Source organism: Megascapheus bottae, chromosome 3 (genome assembly GCF_031878675.1).
Source record: "Megascapheus bottae isolate mThoBot1 chromosome 3, mThoBot2.hap1, whole genome shotgun sequence".
NCBI classification, from domain to species: Eukaryota; Metazoa; Chordata; class Mammalia; order Rodentia; family Geomyidae; genus Megascapheus; species Megascapheus bottae.
Window position 1 is genome coordinate 39,637,231 of NC_143511.1, and position 23,344 is coordinate 39,660,574.

Here is a 23,344-nt window from a genome sequence, read left to right on the forward strand (position 1 = left end):
TGACTGAATTTAAAGGTTACCTGTTTAACAATACTGAATTCTCCAGGACCAAGTTGCTTTCTAAATCTGGGAGACTATTAGAAGCACAGCAGGAACACAAACAGTGGGTGCTTGTGGTAGCTAAGAAAGATTTCTTGAAAATCATGTGAACAAGTTTCCTTTTTTGGCTTCTTATGGTCAGGTTTCATTTGGCAATATTGGATGAAGTAACGGTAGTAATAGTACACTGTCAAGAGTTTTTCTTTTAGTCTCTACCATCAGAAATACTTGGTGAGTTTAGTTCTAGGGCACTTAAAAGTTTTACTCACATACCTAGCTAGCTTGAAATGCTGAAAGAATATTTTAAAGAACAAAAACAAATTAAAAAGAACAAAAACAAAAATGATAGGGTAGGTAACCAAGGCATGCTTGCTTGAAAAACTCACAAATGAGAGCTAGGGACTTAATGGCTACCTTGAATGCAGTCACCTTCAGGGTAGTTAATATTTTAGATTTCTTAGGATTAGCAGGTTTGTCACCTGGGCCAAGGCTTCCATTAACCACTTTTACTCTCTCTTTAGGTCAAGAGCCAGAGTCAGACTTTGGGGATTAGCAGAAAATGTACAAATGTGAGTCTGGAGAAAGTTGCTTTCCAGCAAAAACGATGGATCCAGTCCATGTCTCTACCCTCAAGTTTGATTTAACCCAGCCATTATGGCAATTCCAAAAATAAAGCAGGACTTTGATCTAATCCAGTTACCCCTAAGATGTGTTTGTCATTATGGTCTGAGAGCTGCCGAAGGCAAAGTTATTATAGTGTATGCATAGAACATCTTACATCAGGGCTGAACCTTGGGCTTGGCAATCTTGACAAGCAATGCAGAATGAAAATTAGCCAGCTAGGGTCATGGGTGCACAGCTCTCATGGACAGACACATTAGCACACGGAGGAATAAACTATGCCAGGAATCAAATTAGAATGTGCAAAGCTTGTCAGAATCTTGTAAAGAATGCCATTTGCTATGCAGTTTTAAAATCATACCAAATTAACCTCTAAGCCCATATGACCTACAGGGCTTCGCAAAACAACAACATATTTACAGCCTCAAGTAATGAAGAAATAAAAAAAAAGAAAAAGAAAAAGAAAACAACCCCTCCAAAGAGAATGAGCTGAGAAGGTGAATGTAAGCACAGCCAACCAATCACAAATGTTTCCCAGCACAAACACTCACCAATGCATCCCCAAAGTTGGGTTGCCAGATGTTACATTTGAATGGAAGCCAAATCTGGGCTTATGAGCAGGCTTGCCAGACGGAGGAAATTTGCTCTTATATTTTTAAAATAATGTCATTCAAAATGGGTGATTTCTTTTCTCTTTGGGAGTATGGTTACTTGGCAAATGCTTTTCCAAGCGAAGTATATTTTAAACTAATTTAGCTAATGATTAATCGTTGAAGATTGTGCCAACTTACCCTGGCGTCTGTGACCTTGAATTCCCTTAGGATATACTGTGGCATGTTGTATTCGGCCATAGGATCTACAACAAAATACTGATATCTAGCTGAACGCTCAGCTGGCCAGTATTGGTGACATTTTTCCTAAAAGAAGAGATTAATGTTAAACTATAGAAAGTGCAAATAAGATTTTGCTCATCATCTATCTAAATGCTGTCACTAATGAAATACAAAGATTCAAGATAATTCCAATTGCATGAAACTCATTTTTTCTTTGAAACTCCAAACTTCCTGAGGCTAAGGTCATTCTTCAGTTTTCTATTTGTTCATGGTATCCAGCACAGAACCTGGCATATAGTAGCTACTTGATATACTTCAGTTGAACTGGATACTTATCTCTAAATTATGCACAAAATTACATTAGTCCTTGGGAAGGGCTGACCATTTAAAGCAGGCTTTGGCCATCATGGTTTAGAATAAAGAATCATCAGTGTATAAAGAATGCAGGAAAAAAATGTCAGAATCCATCTGATCGGGTCTCATTTGTAGATTGAGGAGAGAAGAATCCAAGTAGGCTTAGTGACTTAGTTAATTCCTACAGTTAGTTATCAAGTTTGAATAGTTGCTTGACTACTCCAATCTTCCCTTAAACATTATAACAGTTGACATTTGGTCATCCTTATAGCAATTTCCACAAAAAGGAGAGAGGAAAAGACATATCTCCAGGAAATGTTTGCGTGTATTGGAATTCAGTGGTAGGTCCTTGGGTAGCTCAAATACTACTACTTCATGTGTCTTTCAGAATAACATACTTTTGTAAAGAATCTGAATAAATAAAAGCATAGCTACTAAAGTAGAAAGACAGACAACCAACTGGGGAAAGATATTTACCAATAATATATCTGAAAAATGCTTAATATCCAGTATCCATAGGGAACTCAAGAAACTAATCCCCCCCAAACCTAACAAACCAATCACCAAATGGGCAAGGGAACTAAAGAGAGACTTATTAAATGAGGAAGTTAAAATGGTAAAAAAAAATGTGAGAAAATGCTCATCATCCATGGTCATAAAGGAAATGCAAATAAAAACAACCCTAAGATACCACCTTACTCCAATTAGAATGGTCAATATTGTGAACTCAGACAATGACAAATGCTGGCAGGGTTGTGGAGAAAGAGGAACCCTACTTCAGTGCTGGTGGGAATGTAAACTAGTTCAGCCATTCTGGAAGGCAGTTTGGAGGTTTCTTAAAGAACTGAAAATAGACCTTCTCTATGATCCCACCATACCACTCCTGGGCATCTACTCTGAACATCATAATCCAGGATATGATATGGACACCTGCTCAGCTATGTTCATCTCTGCACTAGTCACAATAGCCAAGCAATGGAAACAACCCAGATACCCTACTGCAGATAAATGGATACAAAAATATGATATATATATATATAATGGAATTCTATATAGCCAATAGACAAGATAAAATAATGGCATTGGCAGGGAAGTGGATGAATCTAGAGCGAATCATGTTGAGTGAGATAAGTCAAGACCAAAGGAACAAAAGGTGCATGAATCCAAACAGTACAAGAGCGATGACTCAATATTCGGGTACCCGAGGTTATGGACATTGTCCATAACCAAGATATGAACATAACTACATAGACATAAAAATCTATGCTGGGCTATATATTCTACAGACATAATGTTTTATTACATATATTATTATGTATCCATGACATACAAACCCTCAGCTTAATTTTAATTATGTTCTAAAATCTATGTGTCAGTAACTGTATATAGAGATTCCCTTCTTGAATACTTATTTGTTAAACATGACATTTGAAATATGTAAAAATCAATCTTAATAAATCATTAATAAAAAAGAATATTCCTAAAGCAGCTGGGTGCCAGTGACCTTTAACTGTAATCCTAGCTTCTTAGGAGAATGAAATATGAGGATCTCTGTTCAAAGCCAGCTTGGGCAAGAACGTCCATGAGACTCTTGTCTCTAATTAAGCACCAAAAAAAAAGCTGAAAGTAGAACTGTGGCTCATGTGGCAGAGTGCTAGTTCAGAAATAGCATTCAGGCACTAAGTTCAAGCCCTGGGACCAGGGAGAACCCTCCCCCCAAATATTAACGTGGATCTGGGATTGTAAGATTATATTTTTAGAAACACTATGTGCATTTCTGACACATTATTCAATGAATGTGAGGGGTAGGGGAGTGAAAATTTTCCTCAGGAAAGGAAAAGAACTAAGTTCTTCCAGACAAATAAATGACAGCACATTGACTCAATGTACTCTAGCCTACCTAGGGCAAAAGGAAACAAGAATATGCTGGGAAGTAGCATCTGCCGCTTCACTTGTCCCTAGTATTGTGTTTCATCAGACAGAGGAAAGACCACACAACTTCAGAACATACAAGTTAGAGAACTTGATGTGGCTTTGCCAATGAGAAACCAATCAATAATGAATAGTCAAGATCATGCCCGGAGCATTGCATCTCAAGAAATCTTGAGTGATTAAAATGAAAATCTTGTTTCTCCCACTGCATAAACATCTTATGAGGAGACACACTTACTCTGCCCATCTCACGCAGCTTGGTTAGCATCACAACAATGGTGGAGTTGTGTTCCCAGAGCATCCGCCAGAAGTCTTCGGTGGTTTCTGCCAAGGGCCCCTGTGTAGCAATGTAGGCCTTCTGTTGTCTGAATTACAGAAAAGGGGAAGAGAATGTTAAAGAATTTTAAGGACATGCAAGAGCTCAGACTTGATAAGTCAGAATCAAATCTGGCAATAGAAAAATAAGCATTAAGTTTACATAACCAAATAAGAACATTTAATACATTTTGAGTACTTTTCAAAATGAATTGTTTTGTTAATATTATGATGTTTTCTCTTTCATTACTAAATTTTAGCATAACACTAATAGCTTAAGTTCATGTGTCATGGAGTAATTTTCCAGAAATTATGCACATAAAACTATTAGATTGATGAAATATGGTATGAAATCGCTTCTTTATCAACTCTTTCCAAATGTAAATTGCCTCTGGGGTGCGTGTGTGTGTGTGTGTGTGTGTGTGTGTGTGTGTGTGCATATGATTGCATTCTACTATGTGAGCCATACTTGTTTTCAGTTTTGGGGTGGCTAATTAGAGGTAAGTATCCAATGGATTGGCATTGAGTCATGATCTTCAGATCTCAGTCTCCTGGTAGCTAAGATTACAACCATAAGCTACTGGAGTTTGAAGACCAAAAATAAATAGTGCTTCTTACTCCTATCCAACCTTAAAAAAAAAGATTATATAAAAATACCAAGGAATTGAATGCTGACCTAGACAAAAAGAAAATGGCTTTGAATTGAAATGAAAATTTTCTGGTTATGAAACTAGGGCACATGTAAATATCAAAGCTTTGGACTGTCAGGAAAGCAGAACTATATACCTGTATCCATCAATAAAACTGGCGTTGATATAATCAGATCCTTCTACTCCTCGGATAGGCTGTAGGCATACCCTTGTGGATTCATATGGCATAATATTAACAAGGCGATTTTTGAATTTATTACATGGAAGATTGGCACTGATGAATCTTGAGGTGTGAGCTTTTGAGCTGGCTAGACGCTGTTGAGATGAAGAAAATAATAATTTGACAAAGATAATTTGAGCGAATGACTTGAATGCAATATACACAAGTATCTTTGTAAAGATATAAACCTTTTATTTATGTTAAAGTATTCAAACTGCATTGTTTTTCCTTGTAATTCTTCATAGAGTCCATTGCATTTTAAAATATTATGTTCTGAGAGGATGACCTCTCAATTTAAATGAGGACACAAAAGGGCCCAGGACATTGTTAAAAAAGCAGAAATAGAGGAGGCAGTGGGAAAGGGAAGTGTTTTAAAATTTGAAAAGAAGACCTGATTATAAAACTTGTTTATCAAAGTTTTAGGAAAGGAAAGCCACTATTCAGACAGTCCTGGAATGACTTGCTAGTAGCTAGCTCTTCTCTGATGCCTTACCTTAAATTCAAGCTCCATTCCTGTGACATTCTCCCCTGTTTCGATTTGTGTCAGCTTCTGAATGTAGGCATATAAGTTTCTAGCTGGCACTTCGGTATTTCCACAAGTCACTGCTTCTAACAGTGCATCATGGATAAAGATGTACTGGTCTTCTGTTTGAACCATATAATTCCTCTGGGCTCTCATTAAGGTTACATGGCCATAAATATCTACAGTTTTTTCATGCTTTATTCTTTCTAACATGGCATCTATTACGATGAAACAGCCAGTCCGGCCAACTCCCGCACTATAAGGGAAACAGAAAAGAAAAGCCTGTGTAAAATTATGAGGACACCAATTCATCCTATTCATATTGTTTTCTTGAAGTACTGAAAGGAATCTAACCTAGGACCTTGTGCATGAAGGGCAAGTACACTGCCACTAAATAATCTGCATCTTTAACCTGATTTTTGTCTAAAGTAAAAAAGCTGTTTACTCTGTGTGTGTGTGTGTGTGTGTGTGTGTGTGTGTGTGTGCATGTGTATGTATGTGTGTGCTATTACTGGTACTTGACCTTAGGACTTACGTGTGCTACCTTTGCTTAAGGTATAGCACACTACCACTTGAGTCACACCTCTGCTTCCAGATACTGGGTGGTTAAATAGAGATAAGAATCTCAGGGATTTTCCTGTCATCTCCAGTTTCTGAGATCCCTAGATCTCAACTTCTTGAGTAGCTAAGGCTAGTGGCATAAGCCAAGTTCAAGTTTCATCAAAAGATATTTCTAAGGCACTATTGTCAGAATGTAGAAAAATTAGTAAAAATGAGTTTTACTTCATAAAGTAGAAATATTAAATACATAATTGCTATGTTCCTTAATCATGTTATTTTGAAGACATCATAAAAGTGCATTTGAGCTATTATACTCAGAAGCTATTTTAAACTATTGCTCAATATCTAAGATAATTAAACTATGATTACAAACCTTCTTGGTATAGTTTAGCTTAACTGATTAAAATAGTAAAGATAAGGCGTGTAGTAAATCTTTCAAGTTAAAACATTTCATATTCTAGAACTAAGTAAACAGGTTCTAAAGGCAGACTAGTAGGATATTTATAATTAACACATTAAAACGTTGTTGCAGGTTAAAAATAGCTCTGCATATTCTTAAATTAAATCACTAGAGGGTATATGATCCTTGAATTTACTCCCTTTCTTTCTCAAGTAGAAAGAAAATTTCCAGGTAAAAATTAAGTATTCTGCATAGAGAAAGAAAGTTCTCAATCTCTGTTCCTGAAAAAGCTTCAAGGCATTTTTCAAAATATATTATTTGAAGATGAATAGGTCATTTTCCAATTGGTAGGAATTGATTCTACAAAGAGGAGATGAGTCAACAAAGAACAATGGCTATACAAGATCTTGGTGTTCCAAGAATACAATCTAATTTAGTGAACTGGATTAGAGTCAGGTGCTAGAAACATGGGGATATTCTCCAGGGTTGAAAAGGATATCTAGAAAATAACACATCTGTGTTCTGACAATCTAAAAGTAAGTCTTGTATTTTTCCATTTATCAATGTTTTCAGGCTGAAAGGTTTATGTGTCAAGAATGGTTCAGTCCAAAATTCTTTTCTTTTTTTTTTATACCTATTGACCAGTCAGATAACCATGTAATCCCCATGAACAGATACATATTACAAAAATAGACACCAAATTGCAGGCACCAATCACTGTTCCCTGCATATCTCTGTGCTCATTTATTAACCTGGCAATCTGCTTCTTCAGACCAATGAACAATCAAGTACTTTACTAAGTGAAACAGGGGATATCCATAAAGATGACTTTACTCTTACCCTTAAAGAAAGTCTAACAAATGATGTAATACTCTACATAACTGTATAATACAACAAATTAATTGATGTGTTGGATTTGAAGGTGCTATACCATTAAAAATGGGACTTGAAGGATAAAGAATTAAGGATGTTCAGAAGCAAATGAAGGAATGATTTTATAATTGTACTTCTGGTTCTAGGAGATGTGATTTCTTTTACAGGTGTAATTTCCATGGGGATAATTTTTTCATAGGCCTGGCATAGTATCCATGCAAGGAAAACTCTAGCACTCTAAAATGAGTACACCAGGGTACCTGTCTCAAATGAAATGAGAATTTCTCTGATGACACCTGCTTGAATGGTAGCATGAGAACATCTGCTAAAATGAAATATTTATTTAATTACAGATCACTGTAAATCAAATTCAGCTCTCATAAAGGGACTTGTGGTTTATAGATGATGCTAAGTGAGAAACAGATATAAGCGCTATTTTAAAACTGCTTAGAGCTTTATGTCTATGCCAAAGGCTCCTGGCTTCTAAGGCCCCATTTAAGATTTAAATCTGAAAACTGACATGACTTTGCCATATTGTGCAACAGCCTTCTTGACGCATAGTTTTAGTCATAACAGGAGCTCTCTCAGCACAAAATCAGTATGAAAACTGATTCACACTTAATACAAAGCCCACTAAGCCTGGGATTCTGAGGGAGCCAGAAGGCCTTATTTTATATCCTTTACCAAATCCGGTCCTTTATTCTTGTAATATTTTTCTCTTCCATTCCTTTGTCACTTCCCTTATTCTGCTTGCTAGATGGGTCAGTTCCTGTCATTCTTCATCTCTACTCCTCCACTAGGGCTATTCATCTGCATCTATAGATTCTTTTTAGAGTAAACACTATTCCCCTGCAGCCCCAGTCAAACTAATCACTTCTGAACAGCTGATCACTCATGCTAATCACTCATGAACAACTGTCCATCTTGGCAGTAGAAACTTCATAAAAGCCCTAATACCACATGGAAGCATTCAATAAGGGTTCTGAGATGAATTAGTTATTGGCAAGAGGTATTACACAATAGTCAACACACCTAGATAAGTGAATCATGTATAGGAAGGAATCCTTACTCTATGAATGAAATCCTGAATTTGACGCAGCATTGGACTATGTAGAAGATAGATGGGGGGGCGGGGAACTGCAGTAGTTTCTGTGTCTTATTCTCCATAAACGCAGCTAGACTGCATTCCAAAGAACCCAAGTAAGATTTAATTTGCAGAGAGTTCCATCTTTTGGGATCCTTTTAAATTCCATTTTGGCAAGCCCTACAATTATGAATAACAACCTTTTATTTATTTTTTGTGTTGTTTTTCTAAATGGTCTTCATTTTTATGGGCCATGACACCTAATTAGATACAACACACAGCTCTTCTGAGTGGAAATCACACTGTAAGAATCACACAAGGCTATATGTCAAGTCAATGCTAGGTAATGGGAGGAGGTATTTTCCTAAACCATGCATCAGGGACCATTCAAATGTCTGCTTGATGCATGGCCTAGTCTGGCAGAAAGGTACAACAGAATCTTGAAAAAAAATCAGTATAAATAACTCCAAATGTAAATAGTATTAATCTTTTTTCAAAATAATAACAGTATATAATCCTCAAACAATGAAGAAACAAAACAATTCAAATATGTACCCAAGCCTGAGAGAAGAAGTAAAACAAGAGTATGCTTTGAAAAATACCAAATTTCCCCTCACAAAGCACCAAACATTGGTCATTGCCCACTCTTTCCATTGTTCTGGAAGGCAGGGAAGGAACTGACCCTTGAAATTGATGTGCTGTCTCTTCTCTAGAGCAAAGAGGTTCTTGGGTTTAGGGTAACCTTGAAAAAGGTATATAACCTTTTTTTTTCTCCTCTTACAGCTGATACTGATAATTAACTCAAGTGGACTGGGGAATCTAATTATTTAGTAAACTTTTAAGGCTGATTTGAAGATATCAAGGGCTCTGCAAAAGTGAAGAAAATGGTAGTCACATTTTGTAGTTGTAAATTCCATTTTTCCAAACTTAGCTCTCAGGTTAACAACAAGCAGCCAGCATTACTGGAAAAACAATGATGGGGTCATTTATCCCTCATCTACTAACATCCTGCTTTACTGTATCTCAAGTTCAAGCTACTCTCCCCTTTCCCAATCTACAAACAACAGCTTTTCAAGCAGTTTCCATTATCATGGGGAACAAGCAGACCGGCAAGAGCCTTGTTGACAGAGTGCTTGCTGCCCAGGTAGCATTCTGTAAGTGCTGGTGTCCTTTCTTTTCTTGTGTATATGAAATTTAAGTAGTTCTTCAGGTCAAATGCAGGTTCTGCGATGCTACAGGTTAGCATGACCCTCTATATATAGCATCATTAGGCTTTCTGCCATTTTGGACAGCAGGAGTGTCCAGGTAAGATGAACTTGTTCTAATCCACTGCTCTAGAACATATATGTGGCAACATTTAACTACCCATCAGGCAAGTAGATTCATTTAAAGTCCCTTTTTGTTATACAAGATGCTGGGTGAAGCATGGGAAACATCAGATGCCTTCTTGTGCATGAGGTTAAGAAGGGAGGAGATAGTCAAACTAATCCTAAACAAATACAAAATCCCAAACATGTAGTACCTGAAACTTACTACAGAAATAATTGTGTCATGGTTCGATAGATTCTGAGAGTGTAGAATTCCATTATGTTGGAAAGAAAAGGACAAAGATGAACTTTAAATGTCATCTTCACAGAGCCACTGCCACCCTTTGAGCCTATGGTTCAGTATGTGTGTTTGCTTTATGTCACAGTGACGAAATACTTGAGGAAATAATCTAAGAGGCAGAAGGATGAGATTTAGCTCACAGTTCATTCTATCAGTCTGTGGAAGGCATGGTGGACTAGAACATAGCAGAGCAAAGTGGAGGAAGGGAGGGAGGAGGGGAGCACATGAGGGAGGAAGAGGGGGGGGATCTTTTCTCCTTTTATCCTAGCCTACATTTGGACTGTCTTTAGTTAATAATCCCCTCTGAGCCCCACAGAAGCACCTAGTAGTGTGCTTTGCTATCTCTCTCAATCCAATCAAGTTGAAAATCATCACAGCATGTATTTTTTTGTTTAAAAAATGGATCCTTGTGCTTAATATCTGCCGGCCATTCTACATTGTTCCATGTATGCCTGTTTACACATGCTGCCAGTCATTCAAATGGAGATAGAACCCCTGACTTTCTCTTTTTTTACTCTCTTCCTGATTCATTAGTGACCTTCCAAATTCATGCTTTACAAAGGATGACTTTTTCTTGGAATCCAAATGGAGACCTACATTTTAAATAATCCTCAAGCTTCTCCAAAGTGAACAGACAGAGTGTCTGGTCAACATTTCCTCCTGTGATTTTTCTCTGACTCTCACCCTCTCTCTTTGATACCAAAAGGGGTGGAGGGGGAAAGAAAGAATTGTACCAGCCTGATTTTACCTCTTGCCTTGTATAGCAATGTACCTTAAATTCCCATGCAATCAACTTACATAATTTCATTTGATTCTCCATCACTGACATGTTGGAGATGTCAAAAGCGAATCATGTTTTACATGTTATGAAATATAAATACAAAGATAACATTGAAAATATTCATGTTTAGTTAGTGTATGTTACAATCTTGGTGTGGAGACCATGTATAATGATGTTGTATTGAGCCCTTCTCCTTAATGACCTCTGATAGCATCCCTGTTTGGGAATATTTATACCAAGGAGACTAGCAGTCATGATATTAACTTTCCTAATGAGTTGGTTGTTACACATCAGCATATACTGATTATCGTAATTTGTCCTTTTGAACCACCCAGGGATAAGATAGAAAAGTGTCTATTACTTCTTTTTCTCCAATTTTCTGTATATTTTTTGGTAATGTTATGTGGGGTTGTTTTCTACATCTATTTACTGATTGCCTACTGTGCACTGAAGAAGTGGCTAAAACCAACAGGATCCTTTGGTAGAGGAATTTCACATCTAATAATCACATGGATAAATAAGAGCTTGTACTTGACAGCATTTCTGTGAGGTAAATGTGAAGGATGCTAAAAGTATACCTTTGCAGAAATGATCTGCTGTGGATGACAGATATTGTATCACTCTCCTTAAAATTCATCCATGGAAATACTAGCACCTGTTTAACTGTATAGGAAATAGTGACAGTGGGATGGTGTTGAAGATCAATGTAGTCTAAATGGAGCTCCAATCTGATCTCTTTTCCCTTAACATTCACCTCCACTGCTTGCACCCTTGAGAATGCTTTGTTCACCCAGGGACTCCCATAACAGAAGTCCCTTTAAGAACTGCCTCATAAGAACTGTATTATATTAGCTTATTACCCATATGCTAACTGAGAATCAGATTTAAGGAAAAGGGAAGCCACTTCCTTGTCTCTGTTTCCTGGGATGAAAGTCATCCCAGCTAAATGAATGGTGCTCAACGTGAGTTGCAAAGCCAAAAAATACAAGTTAAAAATACAACACAAAAGAACATCTTTCAAAGCCTTTAGTCCTGGAATATTCCTTTCATGTATGTTTCAAAAGACAAAGGAACTTCTTATAATCAGATGAGATGGAAACAACTTCGCTTATGCAATGCTTCATTTGCCCAGAAGTCACCATCCTTGGGCACCATTTTCATTTCTTAAGAAGAGAATGTTGAAAATTCAGCTTCTTATGAAGTATACTGGACTACTTTAGTTTGAATTTCCAAGTTTCTATAGCAGAATATACTTTTTATTTTCGTCTCGAATTTACTCTTTTTTTACCCATCAGTATCTGAGCCTAGTGTACCTCTCAAAATGAAGGATTGTAGTTCTGAAAGCAAATGCATTTTTCTTTGATCCTAAAAACCTCAGCTCCCTGGAGCAGTGATAATGACGGGAACCCTATTTAGTGCTGTTTGTTTTTCTTCATTTCAACAGCCTTCAACCTGAAACATGATAAGAACAGCAAGACTGATAAACCACCCTCATTTTATCTGTTTTCTGTCGGAGACGTTGCCAAGCAGTGAGACAGTTTTTTCTAAATATCTTTCAAAAAAGGAGTGTATAACCCTATGCTTTAGACTGAGGCCCGCACAATTCAGTACATTTATAATGGTACAGAAAATTCCAGCAGAAGAGAGGAGACAGCACTTTTAAATCAAGCTGAGCATTATGTTGGTCTGTGTTATCTTCAAAGTAATAAAATAAAATAAAATCAACTTTCTAAGTTATCTAGCAATGAGGATAATGATTTCACTAATGAGAATCAGAACACAAATGAACTATATTTTGGTGACTTCTGCAGCAAACCCAATTATTGCTAAACTTTAGCTTTAAAAACCACACAATTTCAGTGAATGATAGGCACTGCAGTGTTTACAGGCTGCAAGATATGCAACCCATTAAACAAGTACGCCTACTAGGAAATTGTTATTACTTTAATATTATCGTTCATCCAGTTACAACATTTGTTTTCAATTTCTAAAAACATGATTGAGTTAGTCCCATGAGTTGAAATATGCTTAATGTCCCATGATATGCTACAATAGTAATGTGCAAAAAGAAAAAAAAAGAGGCATAGGGGAATCTTTGGTACTAAAATCATTCTAGAGATGTATGTTGAGTTGGCTTTTCTGATTAATTTAGGGAAGGTTTAATATTGACCCTTCTCTGATACTTGAGTGATCTGACAAAGAAGGATGATAGAATTAGGGAATTTCATAGATCGTTGAGTTGGATGCACACACTAAAATACAGACCCCAAATCACCAGGAGCATTTCTGTACATGCATCAGCACTGAATTTGATTGGATGTTATACTTCAGCTCTAAAAATGGCATTCATGAACTGCAAATATATATCAAAAGGCATCTAGGAGAGCTGTTTGGATTTTATGACCAGGGTTTATAGGATTAATGTACTGACTACCTTAATAAAACTGTGAGTGTCTCTAACAAGGCTGCTGTTTTGAGACTCTTGTTCTTCATTGAAACATCAACATTTGACTTCATACGCTGCCATGCTGGCCATCTCAAGAGTATTTAGGAATGATCGATTGATCTTTTGATATTTTCTAGCATTAATTTCATCTAGATAGACTGGAGAAATGAGAGATTATGGGCATAGGTGTTCACCTTCTAAAATTCATTTACATATATTATGAAATAAAAGTCAGACATTTTGGGAGAGATTACCCAAATACAGAATTCATCCACTTTTTCCAATGCAATACTGTCATTTTATAGGACAGTTTTGTGGTGTTCATTAAAATTTTAAATGTACTTATTTCTTACATACTTCCTCTGCTTCTGTAATGGAGGTTTATATGTGTATACATGTACAAAGAGGTTTACTGGAAATACTCCTTTACATGAAGGAGGAAGTATGCATAGAAATAGTATCATGAAATATGCTATGGTATATATATATATATATATATACACACATCACACTCATGGGAAGGATTACAAAAAACAATTAACTGAGGAAAACAGTCACTATGATGAAGCAAAGTGTTAAACTGCTCTATCTATACAACTAGTATTGTGTAACAGTTAACAAAAGGAAGGGATTATTGGCTCCCCATTAAGAAATTTCTAAGGCTCTGTTAAGTTCATCTATATAAGTCTCAGAATATGTACTTATACCTTTTTTAAAGTCACACAAGGTCATGTATTTCTCTAAATACCCATGTTCAGCACATGATCTGCAAAGATGCGTAGATTATGCTACTTCTAGAACACAGAATTGGTGATGGAGTGATTTCTTTTTAAATGTGTTTGATTTCTATTTAAATGTTTTAAGGATAAGAGAATCACATTAAAAACATATAAACCATTAGATTAAGAGTTACTATTAAAAAGAAAAATCACAATTACTGCCAGGTACCAGTGGTTTATGCCTGTAATCCTCGTTACTCAGTAGGCAGAGATCTGAGGATCTTAGTTCGAAACCAGCCCATAAAGAGAGCCCATTAGACACTTATCTCTACTTAACCACCAGAAAACCAGAAGTGACACCATGGCTCAAAGTGATAGAGCACTAGCCTTCAGCAAAAAAGCTCAGGAAGAATGCCTAAGTCCTGAGTTCAAGCCCCATAATTAACATAATATTAAATAAAATAATAAAAAATAAAAATCATGATTAAAGATGAATGAAGAGGCTCCAAAGAGATTGTAAGGGAAGTAGAATCCTCTTCACATGCTGTGAACTGGCTGTTTCCCACAGAAGCTTCTTAGAAAATGTCTGATAATGTTGTCAGTTCCTCACTATCCAGATTTGCTCCTGCCTTACACCTCTGGATCTTAAGGAGTTTCAGAATGTAGGAGTTAAGAGTCATCATGGAGAAGAGAATGTTTGGTTGACAAGTAGAATAAGCAGGAGGTTGGCTGAGATGTCCCAGAGCTAATTGGGGTCACCCTAGATCAGACATGGTAAAGTGCACTAGATACTTGGCGGGAGGGGGTGGAAGCTTTCAGAAAGAAAAGATTACAGAGACCTCCTGCCTGGCTTCAGAAGGTTCCTGTTCTAGACTGAGGTGAAGAGTCAATACATACGTACCTTATTCCTCCAAGTCACTTTTGTACATAATTGGTAAAGGGTTATCTTGTGGAAGCAATGAACCTAGTAAAAATCCACATGGGACTAATTTGATTCTTTTTTTGTCCCCTCAAAATAGCAGATTTCAACACAAATCCTCCAGAGATTTCCACATGATCTTGGCTGTGGCTCAACTTTATCTATCAAACACATCTCCAATCCTTAAAATGTGATGCTCAAGATAAATAAGAAGGGTACTCTCTTTGTATATAAAAAAGGCAACACTAAACATCTGACTATATCATTGCAAGTGTCATTTTATGGAAGGGTGGAGAAGCATTACGTATGCATAGAAACAGTCTCAGCTGGCCCTGGTGATTGGAGGTTGACAGATCCAAATAGAGGTCAATTGACTATTGCTATTGCAGTATAAGAAACTACAGCATTTACACTAGGGTTTTCTTTGCAAATAGCCCTATCAGTTCAGTTCATATTCTAAATTTTATCCAGAAGGATACATTTTTCTACTTTGTAAAGAAGAGATTATCATTTACCAGGCTTGACACCTAAAGCTCAACTTGATAGATAAAATAATGACATAGATTACAATTAGTGCAACATGCTCAGTCCACACAAAGGGCTCACTTGAAAAATAATATAAATGTAAATGTAGTGCTGTAATTATGATCCAGGTTAAGAAGAGTCAGACATAAGAACCACTGAAAGACCATGTGGAAAAATTCGAAATGTAGTAACTTTTTAAAAAATATTTATTTTTTCCAAATATTATCAATGTTTTTCAAAAAGAGTAAGGTTTGGGAGAGTTTTAAGTTTAAGTTTTGTGTACAAAAATGCTATTTCTTTCATTAAAACATACTTGGGGCATGGTGATACAGGCTTGTAATCCCAGCATTAAGAAATCTAAGGCCCAGTTTCAGGCCAACCTGGGGTCTTGGCAAGTGTGTGCCTCATCAAAATAAACAAGACCAAATAACCAAACCAACATAAACAATGATAGTTGTCTAGTCACTATGAATTTTCTAAATTAGAGTTACACAGTAGTAGTACATTGCTTTGACTCTAAGAAACTTTTGTAAGATAGGGTTGAAGTCTCAGTATGGTCAAATCACTGTGTCAGTTTGAGCTTGATTCCCCTTGTTCAGAATCACTGTATGATCCTCAGAAACGTTGTGCTCATTTCTCTGTATGTATGATATGGCTTCTTAGAATTTGACATTCCTGTGCTTATTGGTTAGTACTATTCTTAGTGCCTCTTCTAACATTTTTTAGGTAGGTTTTGTTTGTTTGTCTTTTTCTTTGCTTTTCTTTTAGGGCCAGTGCTGAGGCTTGAACTCAGGGCCTGGGCATTGGCCCTGAGCGTCATTTTACTCAAGGTTAGTTAGTGTTCTACCACTTGAATGACAGTTCTACTTCTGGCTTATTTAGTAGTTAGTTGGAGATGAGAGTCTCACAGACTTTCCTACCTTGGCTGACTTCAAACTGTAGTCCTTAAATCTGAGCCTCCTGATTAACTAAGATTATAGGCATGAGCCACCAGCGCCTGGCACTTGTGTGTAGTTTGAAAAGAGGAAACAGATCTATATAGGATAAAAAAAAAACTGACTAAAAGTTAATTCTTTCTAGTCAGCTAGATGGCTCCCATCAAAGGGAGTTTTTTTCTGAGTAGAAACAGAGCTTTTCATTAGAGTGTAAAAGCCCTTGTTCCACCATTCTATTAGCATAGGATCCAAGGTCTGAAGGAGAAATACTGTACTAAAAACTGCTTAAAATTCATAAAACATTCAATATCCTGCTCTAATTAACTATTTAAAGGCAAATGAAATAAGTGGTCTTTTGAAGCAATGTCCAAATGGTCTCTATGCACACAGTTATGTTTTAGGTAGTTACATTTATGGCAGCTCTGTCACTGTAAAGTGTTCAGGTCTCTGGATCACTTTCAGTAAGTGTGGCATGCATACATGATGATCACTTAATGAAAACTAGTGTCAAGTGCATCTGAAATGACATATTGGCCATGAAGATGGGAGTAGAGAGTACAGACAAGGGAGATGAAAAGCAGTTATGGGACTGTCACATCAACAAGATGAAAGCTGACGTTCAATAATTCAATTCAATGAATTCTGAATGAGAGGTTGCTCTCTGTACCAACTGCCGTATACTATACTTCCAGACATTTGTGCAGTATATATTCAAGTGGTCTATAACCTGACAGTGTTGAGCTCCAGATTCAGTAGTCCTGGATATGACCAAAAATTATGAATTTCCAGAATAACCTATGCTGCTGATCCCAGGCTATGCTTAGCTAACATGAATATGGAGACAAATCTCATATTTGATAAGTAAAGAAAAACAAATCAAAACATCAATTATAAGTACTACATACACAAACATACATATAGAAACATATATTCTTATAAAGTGTGTGTGTGTGTGTGTGTGTGTGTGTGAGAGAGAGAGAGAGAGAGAGAGAGAGAGAGAGAGAGAGAGAGAGAGAGAGAGAGAGAGAGAGAAAGAGAGAGAAAGTGGAGATCTTAAAACTTCATGGACAGCCAGATAAGGGTTGCTCACTCCCGTGATCATAGCTACTCAAGAGGCTGAGATCTGAGGATCATGATTCAAAGATAGTCTAGGCAGAAAGTCTATGAGACTCATCTCCAATTAATCACCATAATACTGGCAGTAGAGTTGTGGTCCAGAGTGGCAGTAGAGTTGTGCTAGAGCACTAGCCTCAAGGCAAAGAGCTCAGGGATAGTTCCTAGCCCCACCCTGAGTTCAAGCCCCAACTTCGACAAAAAAAATAAATAAATAAAATTAAAAAAATTTAAAAAAGCCTTCAAGGAAAGGGAACACTGTTAAAATCACTTTTGTTTTTGGTCTAAGCACCAAATGATTTTACCTTTCGGTATATATTTGCATACCATTATTTTGTTATAAACCCTCAGTGTCAGAACCCTACCTTGCAAGTTTTCACCTTAAGAAACAAGGCTAGATGTATGCATGTAGGACTTGTATAATGAGACCCAAAAGTACTTCTCCAAAGACAGAAAAATACCGAAGCACTAGAACCCTGACTAGAAAGACACAAAACATAGACAGCAGAAGTATTTTTTAAGCTTCTTATTATGATGAACAAGGGGCACAGTAGAATAGTTTGAAATAAAATGTGTTCCTGCTGATTATACAAAATCAAAATACACAGCTCAAAGGCATTTAAAAATGCCATCTTTATGCAGTGAGTTTCAATGTTCTCTCTAGCTGGGGATATTTCAAAATAATATTCCAGGTACAGCTGGGAAAATTCAGTGATATCCCCATCCCATCCAGATCTCAGCCATTAGGTTATAAAATATTTCCATATTTCTGGTCGATATCAAGATTCCTTTATTTGTTGGTAATTTTAATTCAGAAATCATTATTGACAGCTGTTTGCTCTGATAGAACCTAATTGCTCTCTACCAGACTGAGCTGCATGTAGGCTGATTTCTTTCCCGTAAACAGTAGATTACATGTAAACACAGGCAGGAAAAAAATAAGCAATTAACTAAATATGTGAGCACAAAATGCTTCATTGAGAGCTCTGATCAAGTAATGTATCTAGCTGCAACATAGGTCAAAAGAAATGATAGCGTTATGGTTTATGTTTTTAAATATAATTATATGGAAATAGTTATAAGCACTAAAATATACAGATCATGAGTGATACATTCAAATGTATCCTTCTATTAAAGCATGTTATCCATTACCCTATTTGAGTAATCGACAGAGAATTTAATCTGTTTTTGTTAGACTAAGTCAAGAATATGTCTTTGCATGAAAGTTAGAGTACACAGGACCAGAGATGCCTTCCATAATTGATATGCCATCATGTCGTGGGGTTATTTTTCCCTGGAGGTGATACTTTTCTGGAAGGCAAAGTTTCTGGGGGCACACTGACTCTTTTCCTCACTCTCGTACTCTTTCCCTGTACTCTCATATAGCTGTTTCTCCTATGTTTATAAGAAAGGTACAAATACATATTTTCTTGCAGTATGTGCTTGCCTCTGGAGGATTCACTTCAAAGGCTCTGTCTCATTTTAGCAGCTCCCCAAGAGATGTAGGAACAGCTTGGAAATGTTCATTCTATCAAATGCCTTCTCTACCATGCTTGTGGAATCAGGTCTAATTTGAGGACCCCAAGCTGCCTTCTTTAGTGGACTGGAACTCCTCCCCGAAGAGGGGTAAAGCATGGGATGGATTCATTGGAGACCATCTAAGCAGCATTTGAAAAGTGCAATCATTCCTTTTATTTGCTCTCTGTGAGCTCAGGAGATGGAGGGAGTGCAGTGAGCAGGGATAGCAAACTTACTAAGAAACTCATTCAGGAAAATGAACTTTCCCTTCACACCAGGGACACTATATGGTGCTTCCCTTTGTGGGAGCATGAAATGCTTCTCCTTGCAGATTTAATTTACCTCATATAGGGAGGAAGATATTGTGAATGGGATGCTTATTACCCTGATAATTCTCAGGGATGTGGCATACATTTCCATTAATACCAGACAGAATGCTAATGAGGATACAAGCCCTAGACTCAACATTTGCAAAGTCTAACATAATGAATGGAAAGTATCCTAAAAAGACTGGATATCAAGAAAATCTGGTCACTAGCCTATAACACCCCTCTTCCACTCAAGGAACTCAACAAACCATGTTAATCATCACTTAAGAATAAAGCTACGCCTTTCATTTTTGACCTATACACATAGACCATGATACCTTTGAAATTCTCACTTGGATTTGGTCCTGGTATTAATTCGATTTAGGATGGCTCTCCTCTAATGTTTACTTTGCCAAATGTTTACCAAATGTTTTTTTCACTCGCAGGATAGTTAGTACGAAAAAGTTGGATGTGAACTCAGACACTGCTACTAGAGTTCAAGGGAGGAATTAAGTTTTTGCATGCTTAAAATCTTTATTTTTTCCTGAAGGTTTATTTTTTAACTGATTAAAATGGCTTAAACACAATTAAAATACTGACTGAATGTATGAGATGACTGTGTTTAAACATACCATGACAAGGTAACTGGTCTCTGATACAACATGCCAATTTTCTGAACAAGTCAGGCATAACAAATGGGAAGAGAATGGATCTTATGTATTGAAAATCTATGTCTTCTTCCTACAGGCCAGCTGATAGTATATACCACTTCCTTGTCTGCCCTGATTCTGGTTCCTCATCTCTTTATATAATGGATCTTTTGGTAATATGTTAATTTCTTTACTCTCCTTTTCTCCATAATCAAAGACATAAGAGTTCCTTACTTTGATTCAATTCACCTAGTGGAGAGATAGATATGCATACTTTCTATGGTTACATGGCTTCTATTAATGAGATTTATAAAAACCAATAACCTGCTTTAGTTCCTGGTTGCTATTCTTGCAGGAAAAATATGTGACTTTGAATTCAATTTCATATTTGAAAGGGATTTAAGAGGACTGAATCCAGAAGTTCTCAAAATGTGGCTTTGTGGCCAACATTCATCCAGGGATCTGTTAAAAAACAGTTTCTCAGTTTCCACCCTAATCTATAGAATGAGAAGCTCTATGACTATCATCCAGCAACGTGTGTTTGAACAAGTCACAGGTGACCTTGATGTGTACTATAACTTAAGAACCTCACATCTTGTCAAGTACTGACATTTTACAGATGAAAGAGTGGTTCTGGATTTGAAGAGAATCTCTCAGCTTCATGTGAACCGTTTTGCTTATGTGATAGCCCATTTCCACATGTAGAAAGTTCTACAGCATTCTCTTGTATGACTTCCATTTAACAATGGACACAACTTTTCCTTTCCTCCAAAGCTTCCAGTTGTTCACACACACTCCCGGAGCTCCAGACTAGAAGGTCACTTTGTTCTGATTTTTCTAATACTACTGTGTTCATTCTTAAAGAACCTGTTAATCTTTTTGGGGGGCCGTCCTAAGTGTAATACACTAAAACTAAGCTTAAAAGAATCAATAAAGGTTTAGGAGATTTTAAACCCATGTTACATCAAAAATATTAAGCTTGTGATTTATTTTACATATACTAAATCCATTAATTATAGCCCATGCTATAATTTTTAATAAAGATGAGTCTGGTATATAATTATGTATTTGAAATTAAAATCATTTATGTACATAACATTTCAGGGTTCTTTGCTTTAAGATTTTCTCTAAAAGATGTAGTGTCTTAGTGATCTAGGATTCTTACAAACTTTTCCTATTCTTTTAGGTGTGTGTACATATGCTATCATTAGTTCTTTGGAGTAGATACCTTACTGTTAAATCTACAAACTGTTTAACCTGGAGTTTACATGGTTTTATTTCAATAAATACCTATTAATCATATTAACACATACTGAGCATTACTGTTTGGTTAGCCAATTATATTGCTATATATATTAGATATGATATACATATGATATCACTGCAAGTCAAATTATAAAGGCTACCAGGAATATTCTTGTATGGTAATAACTCCTATGGTTTTTAGAGAAATTCAAAAGAGGGAAAAATGTTCCATGTTTCACTGTATTACATAAATTTTAAAAAGTTAATTGTATGTTAAGGTGATATACAGAGGGGTTTACAATACAAGTGAGTACTTATACAGAATTGAGAAAAGGTGGTCAAGGTTCATCTGACTTTTATTTGACTATAGAAGTACCTTTTCCCCTTTAGCACTTATAAATAACTTTCCCATTGACTTTCTCATATTTATTGTGAGTCTATAATAGATAATATCATCATTTGTCAGAGTATATATGCTAAATTACTTATTGGGAAAATGGTCAACCTTTGGATTTATAGAATTGCTACACTTCTTTGCTCCTCTGTGCTTGAAATCAGGTAATAAGTAATTTCTGATCGACTCCATAGATTGAAAGAAAAGTTTTAGCAGAGAAGTATGAAGTCCACAGTGTGAAGTAACAGGGAGTCACCAGGGCTACCATAAACTGGTCATAAAAATGTAACATTTAACTTAAAAAGAAAAGTGCACAATTTTTTTAAAAACAGTCTGCAAGCCAAATGTTGCTAAGATGGTTTTGAGTACAAGCTTTCCAAAGAGGAGGTGTTTTCAATATTCTGGATTTATTTCTAAACTTGATGCTTTCAGGCATCAACTTAGGACAGTTCTTTATCACGTTAGACAGCAAAAAAACAGGACTGGAACATCAGGCGCAGAGCTGAGACTAGTAAAGAGTGCTTTGTATGCTAAATGTATCTTGAAGCTGGAATATTTATTAACAATAAGTTGCACAGAATATTAAAATCTCAAAGTGCTGAATGAGTTTCTTTAAAAAGTAACAACAACAACAACAACAACAACAAACCACATGCTATTTAACAAACACTGCTGGAAGTGTAGATTATTTATGTTGGGTGATGAATGCTTAGGGATCCATTAAGCATTGTCTCTACTTTGGGTATATTTGAAAATGTCCTAAATAAAAGTTTAGATCAACAGTCTCTTCTCTCCCTGAGATAAAAGCTCTATCTGAGGGGAGAAAGAACTAGAAAGATCTTGCTTAGATCATTAATCTACTTCCAGTAGTTTAAATTGGACCTAAGTTACTTGTATCACAGGCAGACTGTGAAATGCTCAAGCTTTACCAGGGACTGTGGGTGTAAGCGATAATTCCTTAAGTGCTACTTGATAAAGACTGGCCATGTGCAAAGGCAGGCTAAGAGTTCAGCAAGAGGTGGAAGGAGCACCTTTTGTACAGGGGTGCAAAAGTTCATACTGAAAATGATTTGTATGCAGAATTATTATCTCATAGCTTCAAATATGTTTTTCCTGAGCCTTTATGAGATATAATCATAACAACAAAAGCATACATACCTATGTCTTATAAATGGACTACATTCATTGAGCTTGTTGATGAATTCTGGAAAAAGAGTTTTGCTAAGCTTGTAGCTTTACTATTGTACTCCACAAACCAATAAGTCTGCCTTTAATTGAACCAAGATAACAAGTGAATTTCAGACTGGAGCACATAAGAGAAAATACTCTGAAACCAGGTCAATCATTTTCAGACACACAAAAGAGGGATGAAATGTTAACCACAAGTTCTAAAGGATTTTTTTTGGTGGTTTGTAACATGATTGGTTATGGCTTTTTAGATGTAAGTAGCAACATGCTTCTAGAATAAGCCAGACTTGCTGCCCAATTGATTTGAATCAGAGATAAGTTGAGGTTGACAAAGTGAATTTGTAAGATGTACGGAATGATTGACTATGAACCCAAGGTCAGCTTGGACTCCTTTCTCTAGAAAAAAATCACATTTCCTTTCTTATCATAAAAACAAAGCACAGCTTCCATAAAACCAAAAGTTATGATCACTTTGATCATTCCCATCATTATAATAAACAGGCAAACATTATTATCAAGTTTTGCTTATAGAAAATATATCAATAGCTAATGATAATTGTCTACTTCTGCAGAGCTAAAAGAAACTGCAC

General features: G+C 36.4%; 1 protein-coding gene across 26 annotated transcripts in view; it reads right to left on the reverse strand.

Moving 5' to 3' along the window:
- Ptprd (protein tyrosine phosphatase receptor type D) overlaps nucleotides 1–23,344 on the reverse strand; it is a 634,177-nt gene that overhangs the window by 11,234 nt on the left and 599,599 nt on the right. For all 26 annotated transcript variants that reach the window (XM_090329963.1, XM_090329988.1, XM_090329980.1 and 23 more), the window contains 4 exons: nucleotides 5,458–5,743; nucleotides 4,881–5,059; nucleotides 4,018–4,144; nucleotides 1,452–1,577 (listed from right to left, as the gene is read on the reverse strand). In XM_090329963.1, the coding sequence (XP_090186089.1) occupies nucleotides 1,452–1,577; nucleotides 4,018–4,144; nucleotides 4,881–5,059; nucleotides 5,458–5,743 (718 nt within the window). The remainder of the gene's footprint in view (nucleotides 1–1,451; nucleotides 1,578–4,017; nucleotides 4,145–4,880; nucleotides 5,060–5,457; nucleotides 5,744–23,344) is intronic.